General features: G+C 41.4%; 1 protein-coding gene across 1 annotated transcript; it reads left to right on the forward strand.

Moving 5' to 3' along the window:
• Positions 1 to 24,575, forward strand: SAMD9L (sterile alpha motif domain containing 9 like). Its single transcript, XM_054017641.1, has 3 exons — positions 1 to 44; positions 14,352 to 14,459; positions 17,136 to 24,575. Exons 1-3 carry the CDS (start codon positions 1 to 3, stop codon positions 21,961 to 21,963), a joined length of 4,980 nt encoding a protein of 1,659 aa, XP_053873616.1. The 3' UTR covers positions 21,964 to 24,575.
• Positions 24,576 to 25,089: the final 514 nt, after the last annotated feature.

The raw sequence follows: 25,089 nt of genomic DNA on the forward strand, positions 1-25,089 counted from the left end.
ATGCATGTGGTGCACCCAGAGGAGGAGGCAGAGTGGAGACGAAGGTGAGATGGGACGGGGGGGGGACAGGACGTGGAGCTGCCAGTGGGTGCTAAGCACCCACCAATTTTTCCCTGTGGGTGCTCCAGCCCCGGAGCACCCACGGAGTCGGCGCCTATGATTGCAGCAGCAGCAACCGCAGAATTCCAGGGTTGCCCCGGGCAGTAGGTGCTTCTGCTACCCAGCCAGCAGAAGGCCATCACAGCAGCTACCCCAGCAGCTAACAGGCTTCCATCTCTCCTACCTGAGAAGCCTTATCTCAGGAGCAGGCAGCTGCCCAACACAGCTACTACAGCAGGTTCATCACCAATGGAAAACGCTCCCTAAATTTGTGACAGAGCCAAAGGACCTTTTTAGACAGTCTCAGCGGGATTTTAAGAAGTCTTTGTAAGTTTAATATTCCTTTTTACCCTTTTATTCCTAGAATATATGGATTTTGCTTGTAAATAAAGCTGGGTGTCTGTGGTCTGAGAGAGAGCTTTTCCTACCCATCTAGTAACCGTCCGGCCAGCGCTTACTCCAGGGGTCGGCAACGTTTGGCATGCGGCTGCCAGGGTAAGCACCCTAGCGGGCCAGGCTAGTTTATTTACCAGCTGACGCGGCAGGTTCGGCCGATCGCGGCCCCCACTGGCCGCAGTTCGCTGTCCCAGGCCAATGGGGGCGGCGGGAAGCCGCGGCCAGCACATCCCTTGGCCTGTGCCGCTTCCCGCCGCCCGCATTGGGCCGGGACGGCGAACCGCGGCGAGTGGGGGCCGCGATTGGCCGAACCTGCCACGTCAGCAGGTAAATAAACTGGCCTGGCCCGCTAGGGTGCTTACCCTGGCGAGCCGCGTGCCGAACGTTGCCGACCCCTGGCTTACTGGATGTTTAGTTTTAAGTATTTAGTATTGAATATTTGATTGATACATTGCTATGTGTTTATTGTTATCTGGTATATAGTATCAAGTAAATGATTACATTGTTATATTGTTACATGCTATAGAGTTAATTGACATTTTTACTGTGGTGGTGCATCTTTATTTGCTGTGCTGCTTCAGTCCCTTTAACTGTAACCCTTATTATTTCTAGCTCTATTCTTTTTACTGTAAGCACTCATTTCTAAATAAATATCATTTTGTTTTTGAAGATTTGCTGCTTACTTGTCTATTCGTGATTGGAGGGCTGTATCCATGTCCTTTCAAGGGAAAGCGAGCTAGCTGCAGCTTTCCTTGGCAATTCCTTTGGGGCGGGCCACAACCTTGGTTACCAGTTTAGATGGTTATAAAGGAAAGGTTTTAAATTAAAAGAAGTGTTTTAGGCAACATCATTGGTATAGTATAATTGAATACAAATCTTCCGGTAACAGCGGTTGTGCCATCTGCTGTTGTTGTTAGGTACGTAAGTGTTCCAGCAGCTATTGCTGCTCTTGGGTGGCCTGCTGCCAGTTTTCCATAGCCCATTTTAATAATCTATCCAGGTCCATGTTTTTTTGAAGTTGTCTCCTCCCTTAGAGGTGTGTTTTTAGGTGTTTGGGTTTTTGAATCATCACCATTTTGCCTTATACCAGGGGTGACTGCCCACATTCTCCACGAATTGTTGTGAATCTGTCTTCACCAGACCACCCTCTTATGGCACTACATGGGGAGTAGTGCAAGCATGTGGCTCCAATTGCCCACATGACAGCGGGCACGGTGGGGTGTATCAGTCCAGCAGCACCAGTGCTCTACTATGCAGATGAGTCCTTATGACTGTTTCAGCCCCTCTCAGAAAGAAATATTTTGAGACAAAATCTGGCTTTGTGATCAGAAAGTCACTGAGGTTCAGAGACAGTGATTATTTACTTGCTTGTTTTGTTTTGTTTTTTAAGGGAAGGTGCACCCGTAGCCTCTAGAGGAGTGAACACTAGCTCCTGTCATGTGATTGGGTGATAAAAGGTTACACAAGTGCATATCAGGAAATAACGTTTCAGTTTATTGCTAGCTTGCATACCAGGAAATAACATTTCAGTTTGTTGCTAGCTTTCCTGTGTGTGCCAGACCCTTACTGCAACAAGAAGATATTGGTTTTGAAATAATTTCATCTTGTAGCTGGTTAGAAGAAACAACCATTTAACAAATTTTCCTACCTGAATAAACACGTTTCTCCAGCTACTATATGAAGGAGGTTGAATGACAATCTTGGTAAGTGCATTATCAGTTTTTAGCTCTAAGAGGCAAAGAAGATGCATATAACTTAAAATACTTTATGCAACGCTAAACCAGCTAATGGCTTATTTTGAATTTGCTCCTTTTTGGTGAAACTATTTTATCAAAATATTAGACAGAAGCTGTAGTGGGATAAAAGGTGATATTCTACTCAACCTTTTTTCCTACTGAAAGAGCTATTAGTAGTAGCTGCAGAAGTGAGTATAATGAATAATTCAATGGAACTTCCTAACTGAAAGATACTATGCTACAGTAATGATGTTGCAAACTTGCTATTGCAAAAACAGGAGATTTTTACTTTCAACAGCAAATTATTCACACTCCAGCATTATTTTTGTTATTTTTTAGTTTCATTTCCTGTAATGCTGGTTAGTAAATGAAACTGAGCAGCATTACAGCGAACCTAGAAAATGAAACTTAAACCATCCAGCTTCAGACATCTCTTTCACTATGTATTTTCCAAATAAAGAAATAAACAGTATTTGTTTTTAAATAATTATATTTAAGTGTAATAATAATATAAGCTGCACCTGTATTGCAAAGGTGAATTCTGGTTCGTGAAATGATAACATTCAAATTACTTTCTGGAAATGTATTGGAAGCAACATTTTGTTTCAGAAGGTGAAGGAAATAATCAGTGGGACAGCCATTTCAGATTTGATTCTAATAGGGAGGAATTGGTTACAAATCTGATGTTTGAAGGAAATTTGAGCGAAACGGATCATGAAATGATAGATTCATGATTCTAAGGAAAGGAAGGAGATAGAATAGCACAGCAGACTTTTAACAAACTCACAGTACAGGTAGGTAAGGTCCAGGGGAAGAAAATCTAAGGGGAAAAGGAGTTCAGGAGCTCTCAAGGAGACAATATTAAGGGCACAACAGCAAAGTATCCCAGTGAAAAGGAAAGATAGGGAAAATAATATGAGGCCACTATGGATCCAATATGAGCTCTTCAATTACCTGAAAATCAAGAAAGAAGCCTGCAAAAAGTGGAAACGTGGACAAATTACTAAGGATAAATACAAAAGAACAGCACAAGCATGTAGGGACAAAATCAGAAAGGCTAAGACACAGAATGAGTTACACCTAGCAAGAGACATAAAAGGCAATAAGAAGAAGTTCTATAAATCACTAGGAGCAAGAGAAAGACAAAGAACAATGTAGGTCCACTGCTTCGTGGGGAAGGAAAGCTAATAACTGATGACATCAAGAAGGCTGAGAAGCTTAATGCCTATTTTGCTTCTGTCTTCACTCAAAAGGTTAACTGTGACCAGACACTTAATACAATTGATATTAACAGCAGGGTAAAAGGGATGCAAGTCAAAATAGGACAAGAACAGGTTTACAAATATTTAGATAAGTTAAATGCATTCAAGTTAGCAGGGCCTGATGAAATTCATCGTAAGGAACTTAAAGAACTAGCTGAAGCCATCTTGGAACCATTAGCAATAACTCGTGAAGTACAAGTGAGGACCCAGAGGACTGGAGAAGGACAAACACAGAACATATCTTTGAAAAGGAGAACAAAGAGGACCCGAGGAACAGTAGCCCATTCTAACTTTGATACCTGGGAAGATACTGGAACAAATTATTAAACAAACAATTTGTAAGTACTTAGAAGATGACAGAATTATAAGTAACAGCCAAAAGGGATTTATCAAGAACAAATCGTGCCAAACCAACCTAATATCCTTCTTTGACACAGTTACAGGCCTATTGGATGGGGGGGAAGCTGTAATTGTGAGATAGCTTGATTTTAGTAAGGCTTTTGACACAGTCCCATGTGACATTTTCATAAGCAAAATAGGGAAATTTGGTTTAAATGAAATTACTATAAGGTGGGCGCAAAACTGGTTCAAAGACGGTATTCAAAGAGTAGTTATCAATGGTGTGCTGTCAAACTGAGGGTATGTCTACACTACGGGATTAATCCAAATTTAAATAATTCGGATTTGAAAAACAGGTTGTATAAAGTCGAAATGTATGCGGCCACACTAAGCACATTAATTCGGTGGTGTGCGTCCAAGTACCGGGGCTAGCGTCGATTTCTGCACCGTTGCACTGTGGGTAGCTATCCCATAGCTATCCCATAGTTCCCGCAGTCTCCCGCGCCCATTGGGATTGTGGGTTAAGATCCCAGTGCCTGATGGGACAAAAAACATCGTTGCAGGTGGTTCTGGGTACAGCCTCACCTCCTCCCTCCCTCCTCCCTCCCTCCCTCCCTGCATGAAAGCAACGGACGGCAGACAACCATTTTCGCGCCTTTTTTCCTGGGTGGGTGAACACTGCAGACTCCATACCACGGCAAGCATGGAGCCCGCTGAGCTCAAGACAGCAGTCATGAACATTGTAAACACCTCGCGCGTTCTCGTGGAGTTTATGCTCAGCCAGGACCAGAAAAACGAGGCGAGGAGGCAGCGGCGGCGGCAGCGCAGCGACAAGCATGATGAGGACATTGACATGGACATGGACATGGACACGGATACAGAATTCTGTGAAACCCCGGGCTCCGGTGCTTTGGAGATCATGTTGTTAATGGGGCAGATTCTATCCATGGAACGCCGATTCTGGGCAAGGGAAACAAGCACAGACTGGTGGGACCGCATAGTGTTGCAGGTCTGGGACGATTCCCAGTGGCTGCGGAACTTTCGCATGCGTAAGGGCACTTTCATGGAACTTTGTGACTTGCTGTCCCCTGCCCTGAAACGACAGAATACCAAGATGAGAGCAGCCCTCACAGTTGAGAAGCGCGTGGCGATAGCCCTGTGGAAGCTTGCAACGCCAGACAGCTACCGGTCAGTCGGGAATCAATTTGGAGTGGGCAAATCTACTGTGGGGGCTGCTGTGATGCAAGTAGCCAAAGCAATCACTCAGGTGCTGCTACGAAAGTTAGTGACTCTGGGAAATGTGCAGGCTATAGTGGATGGTTTTGCTGCAATAGGATTCCCTAACTGTGGTGGGGCGATAGACGGAACCCATATCCCTATCTTGGCACCGGAGCACCAAGCCACCGAGTACATAAACCGCAAGGGGTACTTTTCAATGGTGCTGCAAGCACTTGTGGATCACAAGGGACGTTTCACCAACATCAACGCGGGCTGGGCGGGAAGGGTTCATGACGCTCGCGTCTTCAGGAACACTACTCTGTTTAAAGGGCTGCAGCAAGGGACTTACTTTCCGGACCAGAACATAACCGTTGGGGATGTTGAAATGCCAATAGTTATTCTTGGGGACCCAGCCTACCCCTTAATGCCATGGCTTATGAAGCCGTACACAGGCAGCCTGGACAGGAGTCAGGAGCTGTTTAACTACAGGCTAAGCAAGTGCAGAATGGTGGTAGAATGTGCATTTGGCCATTTAAAAGGTCGCTGGCGATCATTATTGACTCGCTCTGACCTCAGCCAAAGAAATCTCCCCATTGTTATTTCTGCTTGCTGTGTGCTCCACAATCTCTGTGAAAGTAAGGGGGAGACCTTTATGGCGGGGTGGGAGGCTGAGGCAAATCGCCTGGCTGCTGATTACGCGCAGCCAGACACCAGGGCGATTAGAAGAGCACACCAGGAAGCGCTGTGCATCAGAGAAGCTTTAAAAACCAATTTCATGACTGGCCAGGCTACAGTGTGAAATATCTGTTTGTTTCTCCTTCATGAAAACCCGCCCCCTTTATTGACTGATTTTCTGTAAGGAACCCACCCTCCCCCTTCCCCCAGCTTTCTTTCAAACCAAATAAAGTCACTATCATTTAAAAATCATTTATTCTTTATTAATAGATTAGAAAAAGAGGGAGGGAACCCGGGTGGTATTTGGGAGGAGGATTGCTGGGAAGGAAAAAGCCACAAAGAAAAGGTTAAAAAAATGACAGCCTTTTGCTTGGGCTGTCTACTGGGGTGGAATGGGAAGGTGTACGGAGCCTCCCCCCCCCGCGTTCTTACACGTCTGGGTGAGGAGGATACGGAACATGGGGAGGGGGGAGGGGGGAACAGGGGCTGAAGCGGCAGTCTGTTTTCCAGCAGCCATTCCTGAAGCTCCACCAGACGCCGGAGCATGTCTGTTTGCTCACGCAGCAGCCCCAGCGTTGCATCCTGCCTCCTCTGGTCTTCCTGCCGCCACCTCTCATCTCGAGCGTCTCTCCTCTCCTCACGTTGGTCCCTCCTGTCCTCACGTTGGTCCCTCCTGTCCTCACGTTCACTGGCTTCTTTCCTATACTTTGAAACGGTTTCCTTCCACTCATTCAGATGAGCTCTGTCACTGCGGCTGGATTCCATAATTTCAGAAAACATCTCGTCTCGCGTTCTCTTCTTACGACGCCTTATCTGTGATAGCCTTCGGGATGGAGGAGGGAGGCTTGAGGAATTTGCAGCTGCTGTAGGGAGGGGAAAAAAGAGAGAATTGTTTAAAAAGCTACATTTTGCAGAACAATGCTTATACTCTTTCACGGTGACCAACACTATTCACATTACATAGCACATGTGATTTCAGTGCAAGGTCGCATTTTGCCTCTTAATGCTGAGTGCCTGTGGCTTTGCTGCTAGAGATCACAGGTCTGGGCAACAGAATTCGGCTTGCATGCGGCCATGGTAAGCCATTGTCTTACAGCTTCTGCGCCCTCCTTTCCCACATACCAAGCATAGCCTGTAGAGTGCTGCGGTTTTTCTGTTAACATTCAGCAGCACCAGAAAACAAACTAACCACCCCCCCCCCGCCATGAATTCTCTGGGATGATCGCTGTACCCCTCCCCCCCACCGCGTGGCTGGTATCAGGGAAGATCCCTGCAGGCACCAAACTAACCACCACCACCCCCCGCCGCCGCCCCCCTCCCGCCATGAATTCTCTGGGATGATCACGGTACCCCTCCCCCCACCGCGTGGCTGGTAACAGGGAAGATCCCTGCTAGCCAAACGCGAAAAACTCAGGGCCAATTTCCCATCTGCGCTTGGCTAACTGCAGGGAAGGATTTATTTTCCGCCACAGGCAAACAGCCCAGTAGGAACGGCCATCTCTGTCCCCTTAATTAAGTTCCCGTATTTCAACCAGGTTACCAGGAGTGATATCACTCTCCTGAGGATTACACAACAAGATAAAGAACGGATGTTGCTTGAATGCCAGCAAACACCGGGACCATACGCTGTCAGGCTTTGTCAGGCAATGATACCAGATTACTTGCTGCAAGCATGGCGTGGTCAAGTGTCCTACCATGGAGGAGGGAATAAGGATGCACTGCCCAGAAACCTTGTGGCAAGGCTTTCGGAGTACCTCCAGGAGAGCTTCATGGAGATGTCCCTGGAGGATTTCCGCTCCATCCCCAGACACGTTAACAGACTTTTCCAATAGCTGAACTGACCGCAAATGCAAAGTCAGGCAAAGTAATCATTAAAAACCGTTTGCTTTTAAAACAAGTTTTATATTTTAAAAGGTAAACTCACCTGAGGTCCCTTCCATGGGGTCAGAGTCTTGGGTACTGGCTTGGGAGGCTTGGGAGGGTACTTCAGTCAGGGTGAGAAAAAGATCCTGGCTGTTGGGGAGAACGGAGTGCTGTGTGCTCTCTGCAAGCTCATCCTCATCCTCCTCCTCCTCTCCCCCATCGGCAGAATCCTCAGGCGTCACTGATGAGACTATCCCCAACCCAGAATCCACGATCACAGGTGGGGTAGTGGTGGCAGCACACCTAGAATTGCATGCAGCTCGGTGTAGAAGCGGCATGTCCGCGGCTCTGACCCGGAGCGACCGTTTGCCTCCTTTGTTTTTTGATAGGCTTGTCTGAGCTCCTTGACTTTCACGCGGCACTGCTCAGAGTCCCTATTGTGGCCTCTCTCCATCATGCCCTTGGAGATTTTTTCAAAAGTTTTGGCATTTCGTCTTTTAGAACGAAGTTCTGCAAGCACTGAATCCTCTCCCCATACAGCGATCAGATCCAGTACCTCCCTCACGGTCCATGCTGGTGCTCTTTTTCGATTATCAGCCTGCATGGTTACCTGTGCTGATGAGCTATCTGTGGTCACCTGTGCTCTCCACGCTGGGCAAACAGGAAATGAAATTCAAATGTTCGCGGGGCTTTTCCTGTCTACCTGGCCAGTGCATCCGAGTTTACATTGCTGTCCAGAGCGGTCACAATGATGCACTGTGGGATAGCTCCCGGAGGCCAATACCATCAAATTGCGGCCACACTATCCCTAATTCGAAATGTTAAAATCGATTTTGGCACTACTCCGCTCGTTGGGGTGGAGTACAGAAATCGATTTAAAGGGCCCTTTACATCGAAATAAATAGCGTCGTTGTGTGGACGGTTGCAGGGTAAATTCGAATTAAAGCTGATAAATCCAAATTAAAGTCGTAGTGTAGACCAGGCCTGAGGGACATATCTAATTGGGTCCAGCTGGGGACTCTCCTGTATCTGGTACTACTCAATATGTTCATTAATGACCTGGATAATGGAGTTGGGAGTATGCTTATAAAATCGGCAGGTGACAAGCTGGGAGGGGTTGCAAGCAGTTTGGAAAACAGGATTAGAATTCAAAAGGACCTTGACAAATTGCAGAACTGGTCTGAAATCAACAAGATGAAATTAAATAAAGACAAGTTCAAAGTGCTTCACTTAGGAAGGAAAAATCAAATGTACAACTAACAAAATTGTGAATAACTGGCTAGCGATAGTACTGCTGAAAAAGATCTGGGGGTCATAGTGTATCACAAATTGAATACGAGTCAATGATGTGATGTAGTTATAGAAAAGGCTAATATTCTGTGATGTATTAACAGGAGTGTCATATGTAAGACACAGGAGGTAATTGGCCCACTCTACCTGGCATTGGTGAGGCCTCAGCTGGAGTACTGTGACCAGTTCTAGGTAGCACTTTAAGAAAGATATATTCCTATCTTATAGAACTGGAAGGGACCTTGAAAGGTCAGCAAGTCCAGTCCCCTGCCTTTACTAGCAGGACCAAGTACTGTCACCTGACAGATTTTTCCCCCCCGATCCCTAAATGACCCCCTCAAGGATTGAGCTTACAACCTTGGGTTTAAGTAAGCCAATACTCAAACCACTGAGCTATCCCTTCACTGTGGACAAATTGAAGAGAGTCCAGAGGAGAGCAAGAAAAATGATAAAAGGTTTAGAAAACCTGACCTATGAGGAAAGGTTAAAAAAAAATGGGAATGTTGAGTAAAGAAGATTGGGGGAGACTTGATAACAGCCTTCAAATATGGCAAGGGCTTTATAATGAGGATAGTGTTCAATTGTTCTCATTGTCCACCAAAGATAGGACAAGAAGTAATTGGCTTAATCCACAGAAAGGGAGATTTAGGTTAGATGTTAGGAAAAGCTATCTATCTACAGGGATACTTAAGCACTGGAATAGGCTTCCAAGGGAGGATGTGGAATCCCCATCACTGGAGGTCTTTAAGAACATGTTATACAAATACCTGTCAGGGATGGTCTAGGTATACTTGGTCCTGCCTCAGTTCAGGTGGCCAGACTAGATGACCTCTCGAGATCCCTTCCACCCCTACATTTCTCTGATTCTAACTTGCTAGGCTGAAAATAGTCTCCCTGCCACTATGTGTTTTTCCATTTTAATGTCCTTTACAAGAATTTCAGTTTTATGTCTGTGATGATAAAATAAACTTGATAATAAAGCAACTTAAGTCCTGAGGAGTGAAAAGAAAACAAGCAAACTTGTTTTTAGAGAATGCTCTTTATAAAATAAGTGCTATACTTTTAGTATTGTTAATAATCAATTATATAGCATCATAGGTTTACAAGATATTTTACTAACATAGAGGTTGATTTTGTCCCTTCACCTCATGTAATGTGAAAAGAGTGGCGCCAGGTCAGATGGATCTGTGCAAAGGATAAGAGATGCGGAAGCAATGGCTCCATGGCATGCTTGCCACCTGTCCCCAAGCCCATAAAACCTGGACTGGAGCCAGAAGAGTGGCTTCATTCTATGGCATGCCATGCACTTCTCCAGTCCTTGAAGCAGTACGTCCCAGAATCCTGCCTGTACTTGTATCTATGGAGTGGTGGAGATAGGCAGCCTGAGAAATTATGCTGCTAGGGAAGCTTAGATAATATATTGTTCCTTTTATTTTAGCATGCAGGAATTCTCTTCACTGAAAAAGACTAAGAAGAAAACTCTTCATTCAGAAGAATTCCATTATGGGGAAAAAAAGGTACATTGAGCTGACTGGTGCCACTGATTTAGCAGCCGTAGCTGCAAATGATTCGATCAGGGAGTAATAATTTAGTACAAATAGCCCAAGATTCCCCTGAGCTCAGTGAAGGAAAGAGGGTAATGTGGAAATTCAGTTTGGTCACAGCTACTTGGCCACAGAGCAAGGCACACTGGAAAGCTGTAGAAAGTTTAAAATATGTTTAAATTAGGTGATTGTTTGTCTCCTTCTCCCACTAGTGATCTATGCCTTTTTCAATTTCTTCTGGCTATCTTTCCAGCATTAATCTCTGCTCTAGTGCTGCCACCTCCCTCTGTCATGCCTTTTCATATTGGAATTAACTGGAGCTGATCCCAACCCAAATCTCATCTCCAGTAGATTCAGATCCAAAGTTTACAATTCAGGCCCCATTTCTAAAAATAACAGACAAAATATTGAAGAAAAATGTAAGAAAAATTCTCTTTTCTCCTGTTTACTCTACAGTGCGTACGAACGTACAAACCATCCGGTCTATAATTGACATAACTATACAAAATGGTCACGAGAGTGTGATCCATATGCTTATCTCTCTCTGTCTGACAGAGGGCAATATGCCATAGACAAAGCATTTCATCTCCAGACAAAGCAGAATGCGCAGAAACTTACAAAATTTGATAGTGAAATTTGGATCCTAGTTTGATATAATAGCACTTGGTAGCATCAGTTAAAGAATAAAGCAAGAAATATCAACATCAAAATCTGTAGTCTTTGTTGGCTGAGAATTACGATCGCATGTCATAGGATGTCACAGTTTTTCCATCCCAACCCACCCACTGGTGGCTGAATGTGGAATAGCCACCACTGTGCCTTAGTTTCCCTTGTGTTTTTCAGCCTATTCCAGCTGTAACAGTGGCCTGACCCTCTGGCCAAGACACATTCAAGAGTTTAATCCTTCTAGGGCCACAAGTCCAACAAAAATATGTAGACAACTAAACCTTCAGCCCCAGTCGATCTCAGCTGGCCACGCTTTCCCTCGCAGGCAAGGGTCAGCTATAATGAAATGTCCTCACATTGGTCCACAGGCTCCTGTTCTTCATTTCACTCCACCGCACAGTCTACGGCTGTCATAGTTATCCACCTTCCCAAGGGTTCAGGCAAGCCATCATCCCCCAGCAGTGTTTCATTAGCAAAGAGTGATGCTGAATGCAGGTTAAGTTGAACAAGTGGAACTCTATGAAATCCTGTGCACTGCTCTGTCCATATGGTTGTGTTGCTTCCAGACCAGTTCCTCATATTGCCTGTTTCCCTCAGTAACAGTCCCTCCAGGAAGCCTGGGCCCTATGACTCCAATTCTACTGATCATACAACATCTTCCATACTTTACAGATATTTTAATATAAACATTAAAAACAAATTATTGACACCCAGATCCTCACCCTGTATCCCTTCGGCCAGAGGTTGCTAGAACATAGCCGAGTTGGAGTCTTGCCTTTACCACAGATTCAGCTGATTGCATAGTCTTTGAGATAGTTGGGTCTGCTCAACAGGTGACCACACTGGGAGTGACCTCTTTCTGTCTCCATATCACCTGTCTCCAAGACTAGCAAACTCTTACTCTGTGGAGTCTTCTCCCTCCTTGTGGGATTGACTTCCAAATGGTTCTCCGTCTCTGCATCCTGTGATGATTTCTGTAGCTCTGTATGCCTTCTCTAGGTGTGGTGTCTGCTGGCTCATAAGTGTCTCCTATTCCTTTGGATCTCTTGTCCCTCTTGCATGTCCCTCTTGCATAGTCATTTTGCCACTGCACTCCTCATAACTCCTTTAGTCCCCTCTTTCTGGTGTCTCTCTAATGGCTGGATCCTCACAGGAGTGACGGTCTCCAGCTGACATATGGGTTCTGTTACTGCAGCCAGGTGTGAAGAGAACATGGACAGATAATTTATCATTCCTATGAAGTGATGTACTCTTTTCACATCCACTGAAGCTGGCATGTCTCTGACTGCCTTGATCTTGCTGGGATCTGCTTACTGCTTTCAGTTCCTCTGATGTGAGCAGATGTCCAATGTATGTCACCAAATATTGTTTGAGTTGCAATTTTTCTGGGCTGAGTTTTACATTCTTGTACCTGCATTCAGGGTGGATTTGATTTAAATCACTAGTCAGGAAGACTCGATTTAACCATGGATTTCTACATAAAAGTGCATTTTTGTTAGTTGTTATAACCTTAATACATATTCTTCACAACTCAGAGATAGATGTAGGTTTCATTTTTAGAAGGTACACACTATACATTTTTAAGGGATTTATTTTGAAAACTTTTCAGATTAGTTTTACAGCTATATCAGAAAATGAATGATTGTTTGGTTATTTCATTTACCAAAGTAATTAAAGCAGATATTTATGAAATCACTGGGAGGTGAATTATCTCCAATTCAACAGGTTAATCATTAATATTTGGAGGATTTTCTTGCCATGCTGTATTAGGAGATGAACATCATCAGACATTTAAATTGTTTTATTTAACTAAACAACGACGTTATGTATTCTGGATTTTTTTTTTTACAGCAAACATATATTTTAACAAAACAAGCATATGAATTTTTGAATTTAGTTAAACATTCAAGTTTTTTAAAATCAGCTTTGTTTTTGTTAAAAAAATATTAACTAAAATAATTAAATTGAATATTAAAAAAAAATTAAATTGACTATGTCAGCCAGGTCAACATGAGAAACTTAAAATATTGGCTTCTGCAGCTAACTCAGTCGTCTTCGCCTTCATTTTCCTGTTTGTTCAAAATCTGGAAAAGAAAAACTAGCTTTCCTGCTTTTTCAGGGCCCAAACGATTTCTCAATTTGGAATGAATTAGTCCAAAAGAAGAAAATATTCTTCTACACCGGCAGAAGAAGCTACTGCTGTTAAAAGTGAAATTATCACTTCAACAGTCTCTGAATCCAAGTGCTTAAGTGAATTCCACCAGTTCACTGGTGTGACTTTCTTTAAAACATCATCAGCAAACATATATTTCTTGAATGGTTCTTATTCCCAAACTGGGTCTCTTTTACGGCCTGCTGCCATTATAAGTTTTCTCTCCTAGTGGGAGAATGATATGGTAGATCTCAAATCAATGAAGGCTACACTCAGAAAGACCTCAAGACTTCTGGAATATGCTGCTCAAACAGTTTCACTTTTGTTTCTACTGCTTGTCCCTCCCTTCTCACATTTATCTCCAGACTTCTCCTTGTCCAGATCTATTCCACCCACAACAATCTTCTATTCATTGAACTTTTTAAAACTTTGCACTTTTAGAGAGAGGTAAGGGATTGACTCTGTGTACACAAATTTGCAGAGGGGCAATAGAGTTGAGGTCTGTTATTTCTCACCTCTATATATTATTCATTTATTTATTTATTTAAAACATTTTTGTTGTTAACAAGCATGGTATCTCTGGAGACACAAATCCACAGTTTGAGAATTGCAAAACTAAGCATCTCTGATGGTATCTTCTAGACTGAGCACTGAGTCCCATTGGGTAGATAGAGAGATTAACCTAAATAATCTATACAGAAGCCCCTGGAACCCCATAAAATTGAGTCCCTAATCCATGAACTACTGGAACGCATTTACAAAACTTTTCTTAAACATTACTTGAATAAATTGTCTCATACTATAGCATTAGAATTTATAATCCCAATTCCATGATGAGATATCTTTGAACTATAATGTATCTTAATTAAAACTATGTTTTTTCCTCAAAAAGCATTTTATCAAAATAATCCGATTTAAATAAAAAAAATCATTGATTTTTATCCACCCCGCCTGCATTGCTGTAAAAATGTTTATAGGTTTCTGTTATGATCTTGTTCATCTTCTGTATCATTGCTCTTTTCACCTACAATGAGGATATCATCTGCAATTATTTTCACCCCAGGCAGTTCTTCAAGCACTTAGGTGAGTCTTCTCTGCAACACCTCTGCAGATGGTATTGCAGAGGTTATCAGCATGCTGGACTCTTTATCCTGGTTTTTGTGCCAAAACCCATTCCTCACATTACAGACTATAAAGATTCCGACTTTGGAGAGTTCTGGTAAGATGTCATCAATTGTGGGCAGTGGATAGTGGCATCTTTTCAATGCCTGATGCAGTGACTTGGGTTCTATGCAGATGCCTAATTTGCCTGATGGCTTCTTTACCACAACCATGCTGTTTATCCAACCTGTACTGGTCTCTAAATGTGCTACGATACCCCTGCTCTGCAGACTTTCCAGTTCCTTGCATACTGGAATTCATAGTGCCACTGGAATTTTCCTTTGTGGTAAGCACACACACAGGTTCCACATGGGCCTTCTGACTCCAGTTCCACTGATCATGATACAAGCAGCTCCTGGTCTTCCCTCAGGCTCACCTCAGGAACAGACTGTCTGCTTCCTGCCTTTCCAGACTCTTTGGCCTTCTATCAGGCCCCTTTCCAAAGATAGGGAACTTACTACAGCTTCTCCTCTGGCCCCCCTCTCCCCAATTGTCCTTCTCTCTCTCTCCTCTTTTATATCCATCCCCTTTACCTGACTACACCCTTACCATTAGTGAGGTTACTAGCACCCTCAGACAGCCCATCACTTACTGTCTTCAATGTTTAAGCATCGGCAGCTTTGCAATGGAAAGCTCTATCAGAAAGTGTAAATTAGAATTAACGCTATAGAAGTGAAGTGAGTACAACACAGTAAAACCAGTGTAAATGAGATCAGACCCACTTTCTTTAGGTATTCCCAGTCTCTTTGCTTTGTTATTCATTTTTATTTTATTTTACTTAATGTTTTGCTTGTGAAAGGTGCTGGATAGACATCAATGAAAACTAAAACTTTAGCTTATCTAAAGAATACCTAAAGCAATGGTGTCCAGCAACCTGTGCCCCTCAAGGCTCTAAATTTTGTCCCTCCGGGGTGACTGTGTTAAGAAGAAAACTTGTATTTGATTGTGAGTTGAATTATGCCCATCCCTCAAACTGCAGTCTGTGGTTTCTAAACTTAAGTGTTTGAATCAGCCCTGTCACTACACTGAGGAGGTAGGAGGTGCTACCTTTCCAAATGCAGCCCACCACTTCCTCCACAATCCCAGGAGATGTTCTGCTAGGAGCTGTCCCCTCCCTATTGCAGCTCCCTATTACAGCTATATCTAGCATAATGAGGTCCAAAAAATTACCTCGTGTGGGGTGCTGCACATTTTGCATAAGAAAATTATCATCTGTAATGTTTAGAAATTCTAATGTTGTTTTGCCACTGGCTGTAATGAGACCTCCACCATGTATCCGAAATTGAAGTCCCCTGTGATAACGCAATTTTTTCTTTCCACAAATTACAGACAGCAACTTAAAGAACTACTCACCCTGTTCTCTATTTTGATGCAGTGGTCTGTAACAAAGACTAGGAAGCACCCTTCTTGGGCTTTGTTAGTTAGTACATTGATTCATATGCATTCGGGATCCTGATGTTCTGATTTATCAATGACTCTAAAGCAGATAATGGTGTTGATAATGTAGAGTGCCATCCCCAGCCTCTTTGAGTCGCTCTATCCTTCCTAAATAGGTTGTAACCAGTGATTTTAACATTCCAGTTATGCAGATCATCCCACCAGGCTTCAGTAATGCCAATTATAACAAAATTCTTCTCATCGGTGAGAATTTTCCAATTCCTCTTGTGTAGGAGGAAAGTGTAGCTTTGAATGCTCCATTGCCTATTTTGCTGCTGGGTTGTGGAAGCCCGAGGAAGAGCAGGTGACAGGATTTAAACTGGCTCTTACTGTGCCTAGAAGAGTGCCTAGCAAAGGGTGGCTCTTCTCTCCCACACAGCCAACCAGGGCAACCTAGGAAGAGGAAGAGAATCTGAGACCAAACTATCAGTTATAACTACTTGATTCTCTGGCGGAGGGCTGCTCTGACCTGCACCAGCTGCTTCTGATCCTCAAGGGATTAAAGAGCACAGCACATCTCAGCCATTTCTCCTCACCATCTGACAAGTCTTTCCCCACTCTGAAACACATCCTACACCTGCAATTGTGGTGAGACTATAATAGGAGATAGCTATGTTGACTCTATACCTATTGGAGGATTCCCCAGCAGGGGACTTATGAGTGTTTTGTGATCCCTTTGCACTGTCTGTATGGTGCAAAAGGAGTGGAACAGAGGAGAATATTTGTCTTAAACTATTGATTGTGGGCTCTTATTTTTTAAATAATGAATTTGGCCTTCAGGCCGCAAAGGTTGGACACCACTGAACTAAGCACTGGGAGAGGAGTACAGGACTCCCCAAACCACCTCACCAGTGGTTTGCCTGCTGAGACTACAAACATAATACCAATTCTATCCAATTGTGACAATGGAGTTTGTGGTATGAACATCTGTTGACCAACAAAGGGACCAAAGCTTCCAACTCATTTGATATAGGCCACCATATGGCTATCAGAGACTCACAAATGTTGTTTATTATTGACCTTAATTTAATTTAAACCGGGGACTGCAAAGTGAAATATCTTAATTTTTTTTGCAATAATACTAAAGCTAATCTGTTTGACATATGTAGTACCTTAAACTCTATAGAAGAGCAAGGCATTATTATTATCTTCTCCATGTAGACTAAGTGTTTCTTTATATTATATTTCAGATACTATTAATGAAGGAATTTGATGGAATATGATTTTAAAGAGCTTTTAAAAACTAATATACTGTAATAGATAACAGTTTTGGTTATCTTCTCTTTTTTTTTTCAAGGGCTAAAGTTAAAAACCTTGCGAAGAGTGAGCAACCAAATCTGTCTCCAAATATTGATGACTGGACAAAAGAACAAGTAAAACACTGGGTAACTGAAGAACTTAAGATTGACCAGAAATATGGTGAAATCTTGTTTAGCCAAGATGTGACAGGTTCAGCCTTGAAGCTGTTTACTAAAGAACATTTTACAGATATAGGCATAACATATGGCCCAGCTCTTCAAATTATGAATGCATTGAAATGTAACTTTCTAGTTGAAAGCACAGCTCAGACAGTTAGACAAGAAGATAGTGAAAAGACTCATGATGAAAAATATTTAATGGAGAAGGAAGATGGAGGAAGTGCAAAGCAAGATGAAAAGAATAAAGGAAAATCAAAGTCAGCAGATGCCAGTGAGTCACAAGAACTTAGATTATCTGAATGCACAAAGTCTATAGAGTCTATGCTCACAGATAGAATAGAAAACAAGTTAGGTGAAGCAGAAGATAAATCAAAGAAATTACTGGAAAATAATCAACATCCAACCAGACAAAACTGTTTGCCATATCCTTTTGATGAGTTTCATGATAGTCGTCGTTATATACAGCACTATATTCTTAATGTCCCTGAAACAGGGCCACTGAATCTCATTGAGCCAGCACATGAGTTCAAACTGTTCACAAACACGGAGAAAGCAACAGAAGAGGATATTAAGCTGAAATTTAGCAATGAAACCTTTAGATTTGCTGCTGCATGTATGAATTCCCGCACTAATGGTACTATTCATTTTGGAGTAAGCAACCAGCCACACGGGGAAATTATAGGAGTGAAACTAAGCAGTAAAGATGAATTTATTGACTATTTTAATGAAAAAATTGAAAAGTACTTTGATCAAAGTTTTGTCCGTATTGCAAAAGACTGCATTAGGGCACCTAGATTTGTGGAAGTATTATTGCAAAATAACACTCCATCAAATACATTTGTCATTGAAGTAGATGTAGTTCCAAAACACTCTATATGTCAAACAAAATATTTCCATATAAATAATTACAATTTTAAGACTAAAACATGGGAACAGACTTTATTTATACGGGATGGACCCAGCTCTAAAAACATTTTTAATAATCCAAAAGAACTCCAGTCATTTAAGTCCAAGATTACATCTGCAGCAGATCGTCGAAAAGCAGCAGAGGAAGAACACAGAGAAAAACGAAAGAAGAAAGAGAATGAGGGTCGAAAGCTGATTAGCCTACTCACAGGTAACAGGGACTTGCTGGATAATTCCTATTATGACTGGTATATATTAGTAACAAACAAGTGCCATCCTCTTCAAACACAGCATTTAGACTTTTTGCAGGAAGTAAAATGGTTTGCTGTGCTGGAGTATGATTCTGAGTCAGAAAAGAACGGGGTGGCCAAAAAATACAGAGAAAAACGAGGTGCAAACCTTCATTTTCCAAATCAGTATCAAATGAAAGGGGAAACAATTTCTGTAATAATTGAAGATCTGAATCTCTATCACCAGCCCAGCTGGATTTTCTGCAATGGCAGATCAGATCTTAATGATGAAAAATATCAACCTTTAGATCCCAGTTTGTGGCAACAAAAGAGGGCTGCTGAAGTCAGGAAATTGATTTCATTTCTTTCACATCCAGACGTACTACAAAGCGGAAAGTTTCTAGTAGTGTTTCTTTTGCTCTCCAAAGTGGAAGATCCAGGGGATCCCCTTATTGAAACATTCTGCACATTTTACCAAGATCTGGGAGGGCTTGGAGACATGCTCTGCATTTGTATTGGTTCACAAACATTCCAAATATGGAAAGATCTTCTGCAAGCTAGATCCATTAATCAAGATGAACTTACTGAGAGATGCGTTGCTAATTTAAACCTTCAAACAGTGAATGGTACTATCCTTAAATTGAAATCTGTGACACAGTCTTCTCAGAGGCTTTTACCTTGTAATGGTTCTTCTACTGTTCTTCTAAAGAAGGAAGAAGACTTCATGACAGCATTGGAAATACTTTGTGAAAATGAATGCAAAGATACAGAGATAGAAAAGGATAAAGCTCAATTTTCTGAATTCAGAAAATCTCAAGAAGAGCATTTTTACCGGGGTGGCAAAGTGTCATGGTGGAATTTTTATTTCTCTTCTGAAAACTATTCTTCCCCCTTTATTAAGAGGGACAGTTATGAAAAACTTGAAGAGTTGATTCAATCTTCATCCCAGTCCTCTACACAAAAACCGTCAAAAGTTATCAATCTTTATCACTCTCCAGGCTGCGGTGGAACTACTTTAGCTATGCATGTTCTGTGGGAGCTAAGGAAGAAATTCAGATGTGCTGTTCTGAAAAATAAAACTGTTGATTTTGCAGAAATCGGAACACAGTTAACAACTTTAATCACCTATGGCGCAACCAACCAAGAAGATTACTTGCCAGTATTACTTCTTGTAGATGATTTTGAAGAGCAAGAAAATGTCTACCTTCTGCAGCATGAAATTCAGTCAGCTATAGTAGGAAAATGCATTAGCTATGAAAACCCTGTAGTGATCATTATAAATTGTATGAGATCTCAGAATCCTGTGGAAAGCTCAAAGAGCAGTCAATCAGACAGCATTAATCTAAAACATGAACTTTCTTTCAAAGAGCAACGGGCTTTTGAGAAGAAGCTGGAAGAAATTAAACAGCAGCATCAGCACCCTGAAGATTTCTATTCATTTATGATTATGAAAGAACAATTTAATCCAGAGTATATAAAAAATGTGGTCAAGAACACACTGAAAGGTTTGGACATTAACAGCAAACAAGGACAACTTATTTCCTTCCTGGCAATATTAAACTCTTACGTTACGGAGTCCAGTATCTCAGTATCGCAATGTGAAGATTTCTTTGGAATAATCAGTAAATATTGGGGTAAAGAAAGTTTAGAAGACAAGATGGGAATTTGTTCTAATATTCTAATACAGAGTCAGGTGCAAGAACATGGATCATACAAAGGAGTGCGTATCATTCACCCACTGATTGCTAATTGCTGTCTAGAAGAATTTAACCTAACCTATAGGTTAACTAAAAGTGCAATAACACTGCAATTGTTAAAACAGAATTTATTTTATGATTCTGGCTTAGGAAGAAGCAAACTTCTAGATGATGTGCAAAGTATGCTACTTACCAGACAACGTAAAGAACATGGAGATGACGCAGACACATTGTTTTCCCCATTAATTGAAAAAATACAGAAGGAAGAAGGTAGTGCTGAAGTTGAAAGCGTGTTACGTGAAGGAGCCATTCGATTTAGCCAAAACCCATTCATTTGCCAAGCCTTAGCAAGACACTTCTACATTATAGACAAGAATTTTGGGTCTGCACTGGAGTGGGCCAAAAAAGCCAAAAAAAAAGCTCCTAACAATTCATATATATCAGATACTTTAGGCCAAGTTTTTAAAAGTCAGGTAAAAAATTGGGTGGATGAAAATGCAAAAAGGAAGGTCATAACTGCTGAAGACCTGAAACGTTTGCTAGAGCTTGCTAAGTGTGCTTCAGAGGCTTTTAAAGAATCCCAGCAACAGAATGAAAGTACAGACAATGTAAGAGAAGCTTTGCAGCACCAAAAGTCTAAACGGAGGTATGATACTTATAATACAGCTGGTTATTTGGGGGAGATAGAAACTGGTCTGTACACTATAGATATTCTTGGGTGTACTCCTCTTTTCAACAAAAAAAATACATTGTCCCAAGAAGATATGCTACAATATTTGTCAGGAAAGCATGCCATCCCAACAGCAACTAGTGACACTGAAAGTGAAGAATATAAGTTTGCACTTGACTATTACTGTGGTTATTTATCTAATTTGCGCTCAAGTTTGAAGGAGGCATTTGAGTTTTTTGAGAACTACTTTGTCCTTCTGAAACCAAGAAATATTGAAAAAGAAAGTGTGGAGTTCAAAATACGTAAGAGGGTTCGAGAATGTTTCAACAAATATGCAGAAATATTTTGCCACTTGGATCCTGCGATATCGGGGGACAATCCAATGAGTTCAAAACTCAGTTTGTCTCGGCAGGAGGATCACTGCAGGAGAAGTTTGGAGGCTTCCAAAGCAGACAGGTTTTCTGGTCTTTTGGAGTACCTCAACAGTCATGAAAAAGCTGAAAGCAAAATGGAAGACATAGTGAATAAATATACATTTTTGATTGAAAAATGCACACAGAGACCCCTGTTGAGGGAGAAACAGAATTTCATTTTGGCAAACATTGTTCTCAGTTGTATTAAACCTAAATCCAGGAAGATATGTGCTCTTCATGAATTGAAAGCACAGCTTAGAAAAATCCTACAGCTAGTAGGTCCAGAGCATCGATATTCAGAACCTTACTTCTTAGCCTCTTTATTATTCTGGCCAGAGAATCAAAAACAATTAGATCAGGATTCCAGACAAATGGAAAAGTATGTCATATCACTGAAGAAGTCTTTTAGAGGGCAATACAGACAAATGTGTCGTTCCAAGCAGCCTGTTGCTCATTTCTATCTTGGGAATAGTAGAGGTCTGAATAGGCTTGTTCACAAAGGAAAAATAGATCAGTTTTTCAGTCCGCTCCAAGTACATGACTTGCATTCCCTGTGGCAGAAAGGATGCATATGGGAAGAAAAGGATGTCCGAGATCTATTGCTTCGTCTACATGGCAAGGTCGAAAATGATCTTGTCTATGTGGACTATGGAATTGATGAAAAAATCAGTATACCAGTGCGACCTGCTTTCTTAGGCCAGCTCAGAAGTGGCAAAAGCATAGAAAGAGTGTCTTTCTATCTGGGATTTTCCATGGATGGTCCAATAGCATATGACATAAAAATGATTTAAGAGTTTGAATAATTAAAGTATTAGCTGCTCTAATGGGGGAAGGGATAGCTCAGTGGTTTGAGTATTAGCTTACTAAGCCCAGTATTGTGAGTTCAATCCTTGAGGGAGCCATTAGGGAGGTGGGCTAAAAATCTGTCTAAAATTGGCCCTGCTTTGAGCAGGGGGTTGGACTAGATGACTTCCTGAGGTCCCTTCCAACCCTGATAACCTATGATTCTACATCCATGGAGCCTTTTAGATACATTTTTTAGCCTTAACACTTCTTTATTCATAGCTTCAGAAGTAAGCATCTGGATTTCTGTGCAATTCCCTCTTCTGTTCCTCCAGCCTCGTCACATTTAGTGAAGAGCTCTCTAACTCCTCTCCTACTTTTCCAGATATGAGCAGTGTGGTATGATATGCAGACATGCTAATGCAAAGCAAGATTCTTGAATGGCTGATGCGAAGAAAGATATTATTCAGCCTGGAAAGAACTTTGCAGACAAAATGACCCCAACACGGTTTGTTTTTAAAATGCCATGATGGCTATAAAGCCCCGTCATCTTCTGCTATATACACTCCCTCCTATGCTCCCAGCTGGGTTTTTTTTATTTTATTTTTACTATTTTCCTAAAAACATTAGGTCACCAAGCTGATACTCCTATACACATTGAATGTGCATAGAACATTGATCAATTAGGGTCTGATTCTCCATTGCCTTTACCTTATATAGTAATTTACCTTGTATGTTGTGGGTGTAAAATGCTACCAAATCAAATGGTAGCATTTTACACCAGCTTTGCACAAGAGTAAATGACTATACAAGGTGCAAGGCAGGGGAGATCAGGCCTTCAGGTAGCTAAGAAAATAACCTTTTGATCTACAGCAAAATATATCTATAACAGCTGTATTCTGACACACTCATGTTTTAGATAAACAATAACTGTAATATATTTACTCCAGGAGAAAGCAAGCATTCCCCTTCCTCTTCTGCTGAGATATTTGGAAATAAAGTTAGGTCTATCGTACAAAGCAAGGATGGAAATATTTTCTGTTTTGACTTACGAGGCACTGAATGAAAGAACATCACTATTTCTGGCCCATTTTAAATTGATCTGAGTTAAAAATGTCAAAAGTGCCTAAGTCCCATTTTCAAAAGGGACTTAGGCACTTAGGAGTTTGAAAATAGAATTTAAGCTCCTAAATCACTTAAGAAATGTTGAAATTTTACCCCTTGTCACATATGTTTCTAGGTCTAAAGGTTTACCTCCTCTGGTGTTTTTTCCATATTAGGGACATTTGTTTCCTTCCAGTAGTTTGTTCCTTTTTAACACTGATCACTGTTGTCTTCAATGGGAGAAGCAACTGAATGCATATGCAGGAAATTGCCATTTCATATGCTAGGGTTGTATTATAAATTTTCCACAAAGACAAGTGCACTAGTATGAAATATCAAAAACAGTATGTTACTGCAGTATGAGGATTCTCCACAGTTATACTTCTACACTGTGTGAATATGATTATCAGACTTTAAATGTATTAAGTTAGTAAACATTTACATACATTTTCTTTAAAAATTACTTTAAAACTCTGGATGTGTCAGTAACATAGGATGTACCATATATAAGGCCCAATCCAGATATGGGATTTCAATATGACTAATCACCTGAGTAAAGTCTATTCCAGCTATTGGACAACAAGCAATACCTGATGCTTCAGAATAAGGTGAAAAAACAAACCTATAGTACATCTAGCCAGTTGTACAAAATAGTACATGAAGAGAAATCCTTCTTGACCCCTTGCAGGCAATCAATTTATGCCCTGAATCATGATGGGATTAATTAATTACCCATAGGTTTTACAGGTTTTATAGCTTTTATAACTTCAGATTTTACAATGAAATATACTTCTGCAACATTACTCTGCAATAGTATAACCCTTTTTATTGCTGCAAATATTGGTACAGTATTTGGAATGCTTATAAAATTATAAAACTTTTTAAAATTCAGTCAGATTGTTTCTCTTTAGCTTCCTAAAGAAGTGTATATTACAATTTGATTGTATGCTGTTTGGAGTACTTCCTTTTACTCATTTGTTAATTTCATCCAGTGACCTCTTGTTCTTGTATTATGGGATAAAGTAAAAGAAAGGGTGCGATCAATATTCACTGATTGATAATAGTTTAAGTTAAATTTTGATAATAGCTTAGCATAATCTTTTCACCAAGGTATCCAAAAAGGTATCCAAAAATCTGATATAGTTAACAAATGCCACATGCATAAGAAAACCTGGACATAATTATGCATTAGTGAATTGTTTAAGAATGTTAAATGTTAAGGCCCAGATCCTGAAAGGTATATAGGCACTGTACACCCATTGAAATCAATCGAAATTCAGTGTCTAAATACTGCTGAGGATCTGGGCTTAAGCAATTCTCTAGCTTACTGGAGCTTTTTTGGTATTTTGTTTGTTTAGGGGCTATTTATATTCCTCATGAGTTGATTTGTAGCTCTCTGGACATTGTGTACTGTGCAGATTAATATTTGTTACATCTTATGTGGATTTGCCAGAAGTTTTCCTTGCTCATTCAGAAACATGATATTTAATAAAAAGAGAAGTTTGGGATTTTGGAATCCACAATGTTATTTTTGAATGTCGTTAATGTGTGCGCTTTGCGCTATACCTTTGACTGTGTGTATTGTTTAGGTCAGTATTTAAGTGGTTGATGAATATGTGCAAGTGTTCCACTGAGGAGTAAATCCAGCCCACACCTCCATACCTGGTAGCAGAACCAGTCTAGGCCAGGGAAGGAATGGGTTTGAGGAGCAGCACATAAGGGATCTTATCCAAAGTTCAGTGAAATCAATGGGAACTAGTTCCTCAGCTGGTGTAAATTATCATATCTCCATTGACTTCAGTGGAGCTACAACAGTTTACACAAGTTGAGGATCTGTCCCTAGGACAGATTTGCCTTTGACTTTATTTGGGCTTTGGATCAAGCTCAGAGTGCTCCCCTCCTGCACCGTATGAAAGTCACTCCCATGACAATACGGAATGAGTAAGTACAGGCATGGAAGCAGAAGTCTGAGGGATGAGGAATATTGAAATGGTGAGTCTGCTGCTACACTGATCCTCCAGTCCTCTCCC

The sequence above is a fragment of the Malaclemys terrapin genome, chromosome 2 (assembly GCF_027887155.1).
Source record: "Malaclemys terrapin pileata isolate rMalTer1 chromosome 2, rMalTer1.hap1, whole genome shotgun sequence".
In the NCBI taxonomy this organism is placed as follows: domain Eukaryota; kingdom Metazoa; phylum Chordata; order Testudines; family Emydidae; genus Malaclemys; species Malaclemys terrapin.

Bases quoted from the DNA above. Each gene is read 5' to 3' on its own strand.
- SAMD9L (XM_054017641.1), top strand. From the start codon at position 1: ATGCATGTGGTGCACCCAGAGGAGGAGGCAGAGTGGAGACGAAG. The intron at 45-14,351 runs GTGAGATGGGAC...ACACCTCTGCAG, and splicing joins GAGGCAGAGTGGAGACGAAG to ATGGTATTGCAGAGGTTATC. The intron at 14,460-17,135 runs GTAAGATGTCAT...TTTTTTTTCAAG, and splicing joins TCCGACTTTGGAGAGTTCTG to GGCTAAAGTTAAAAACCTTG.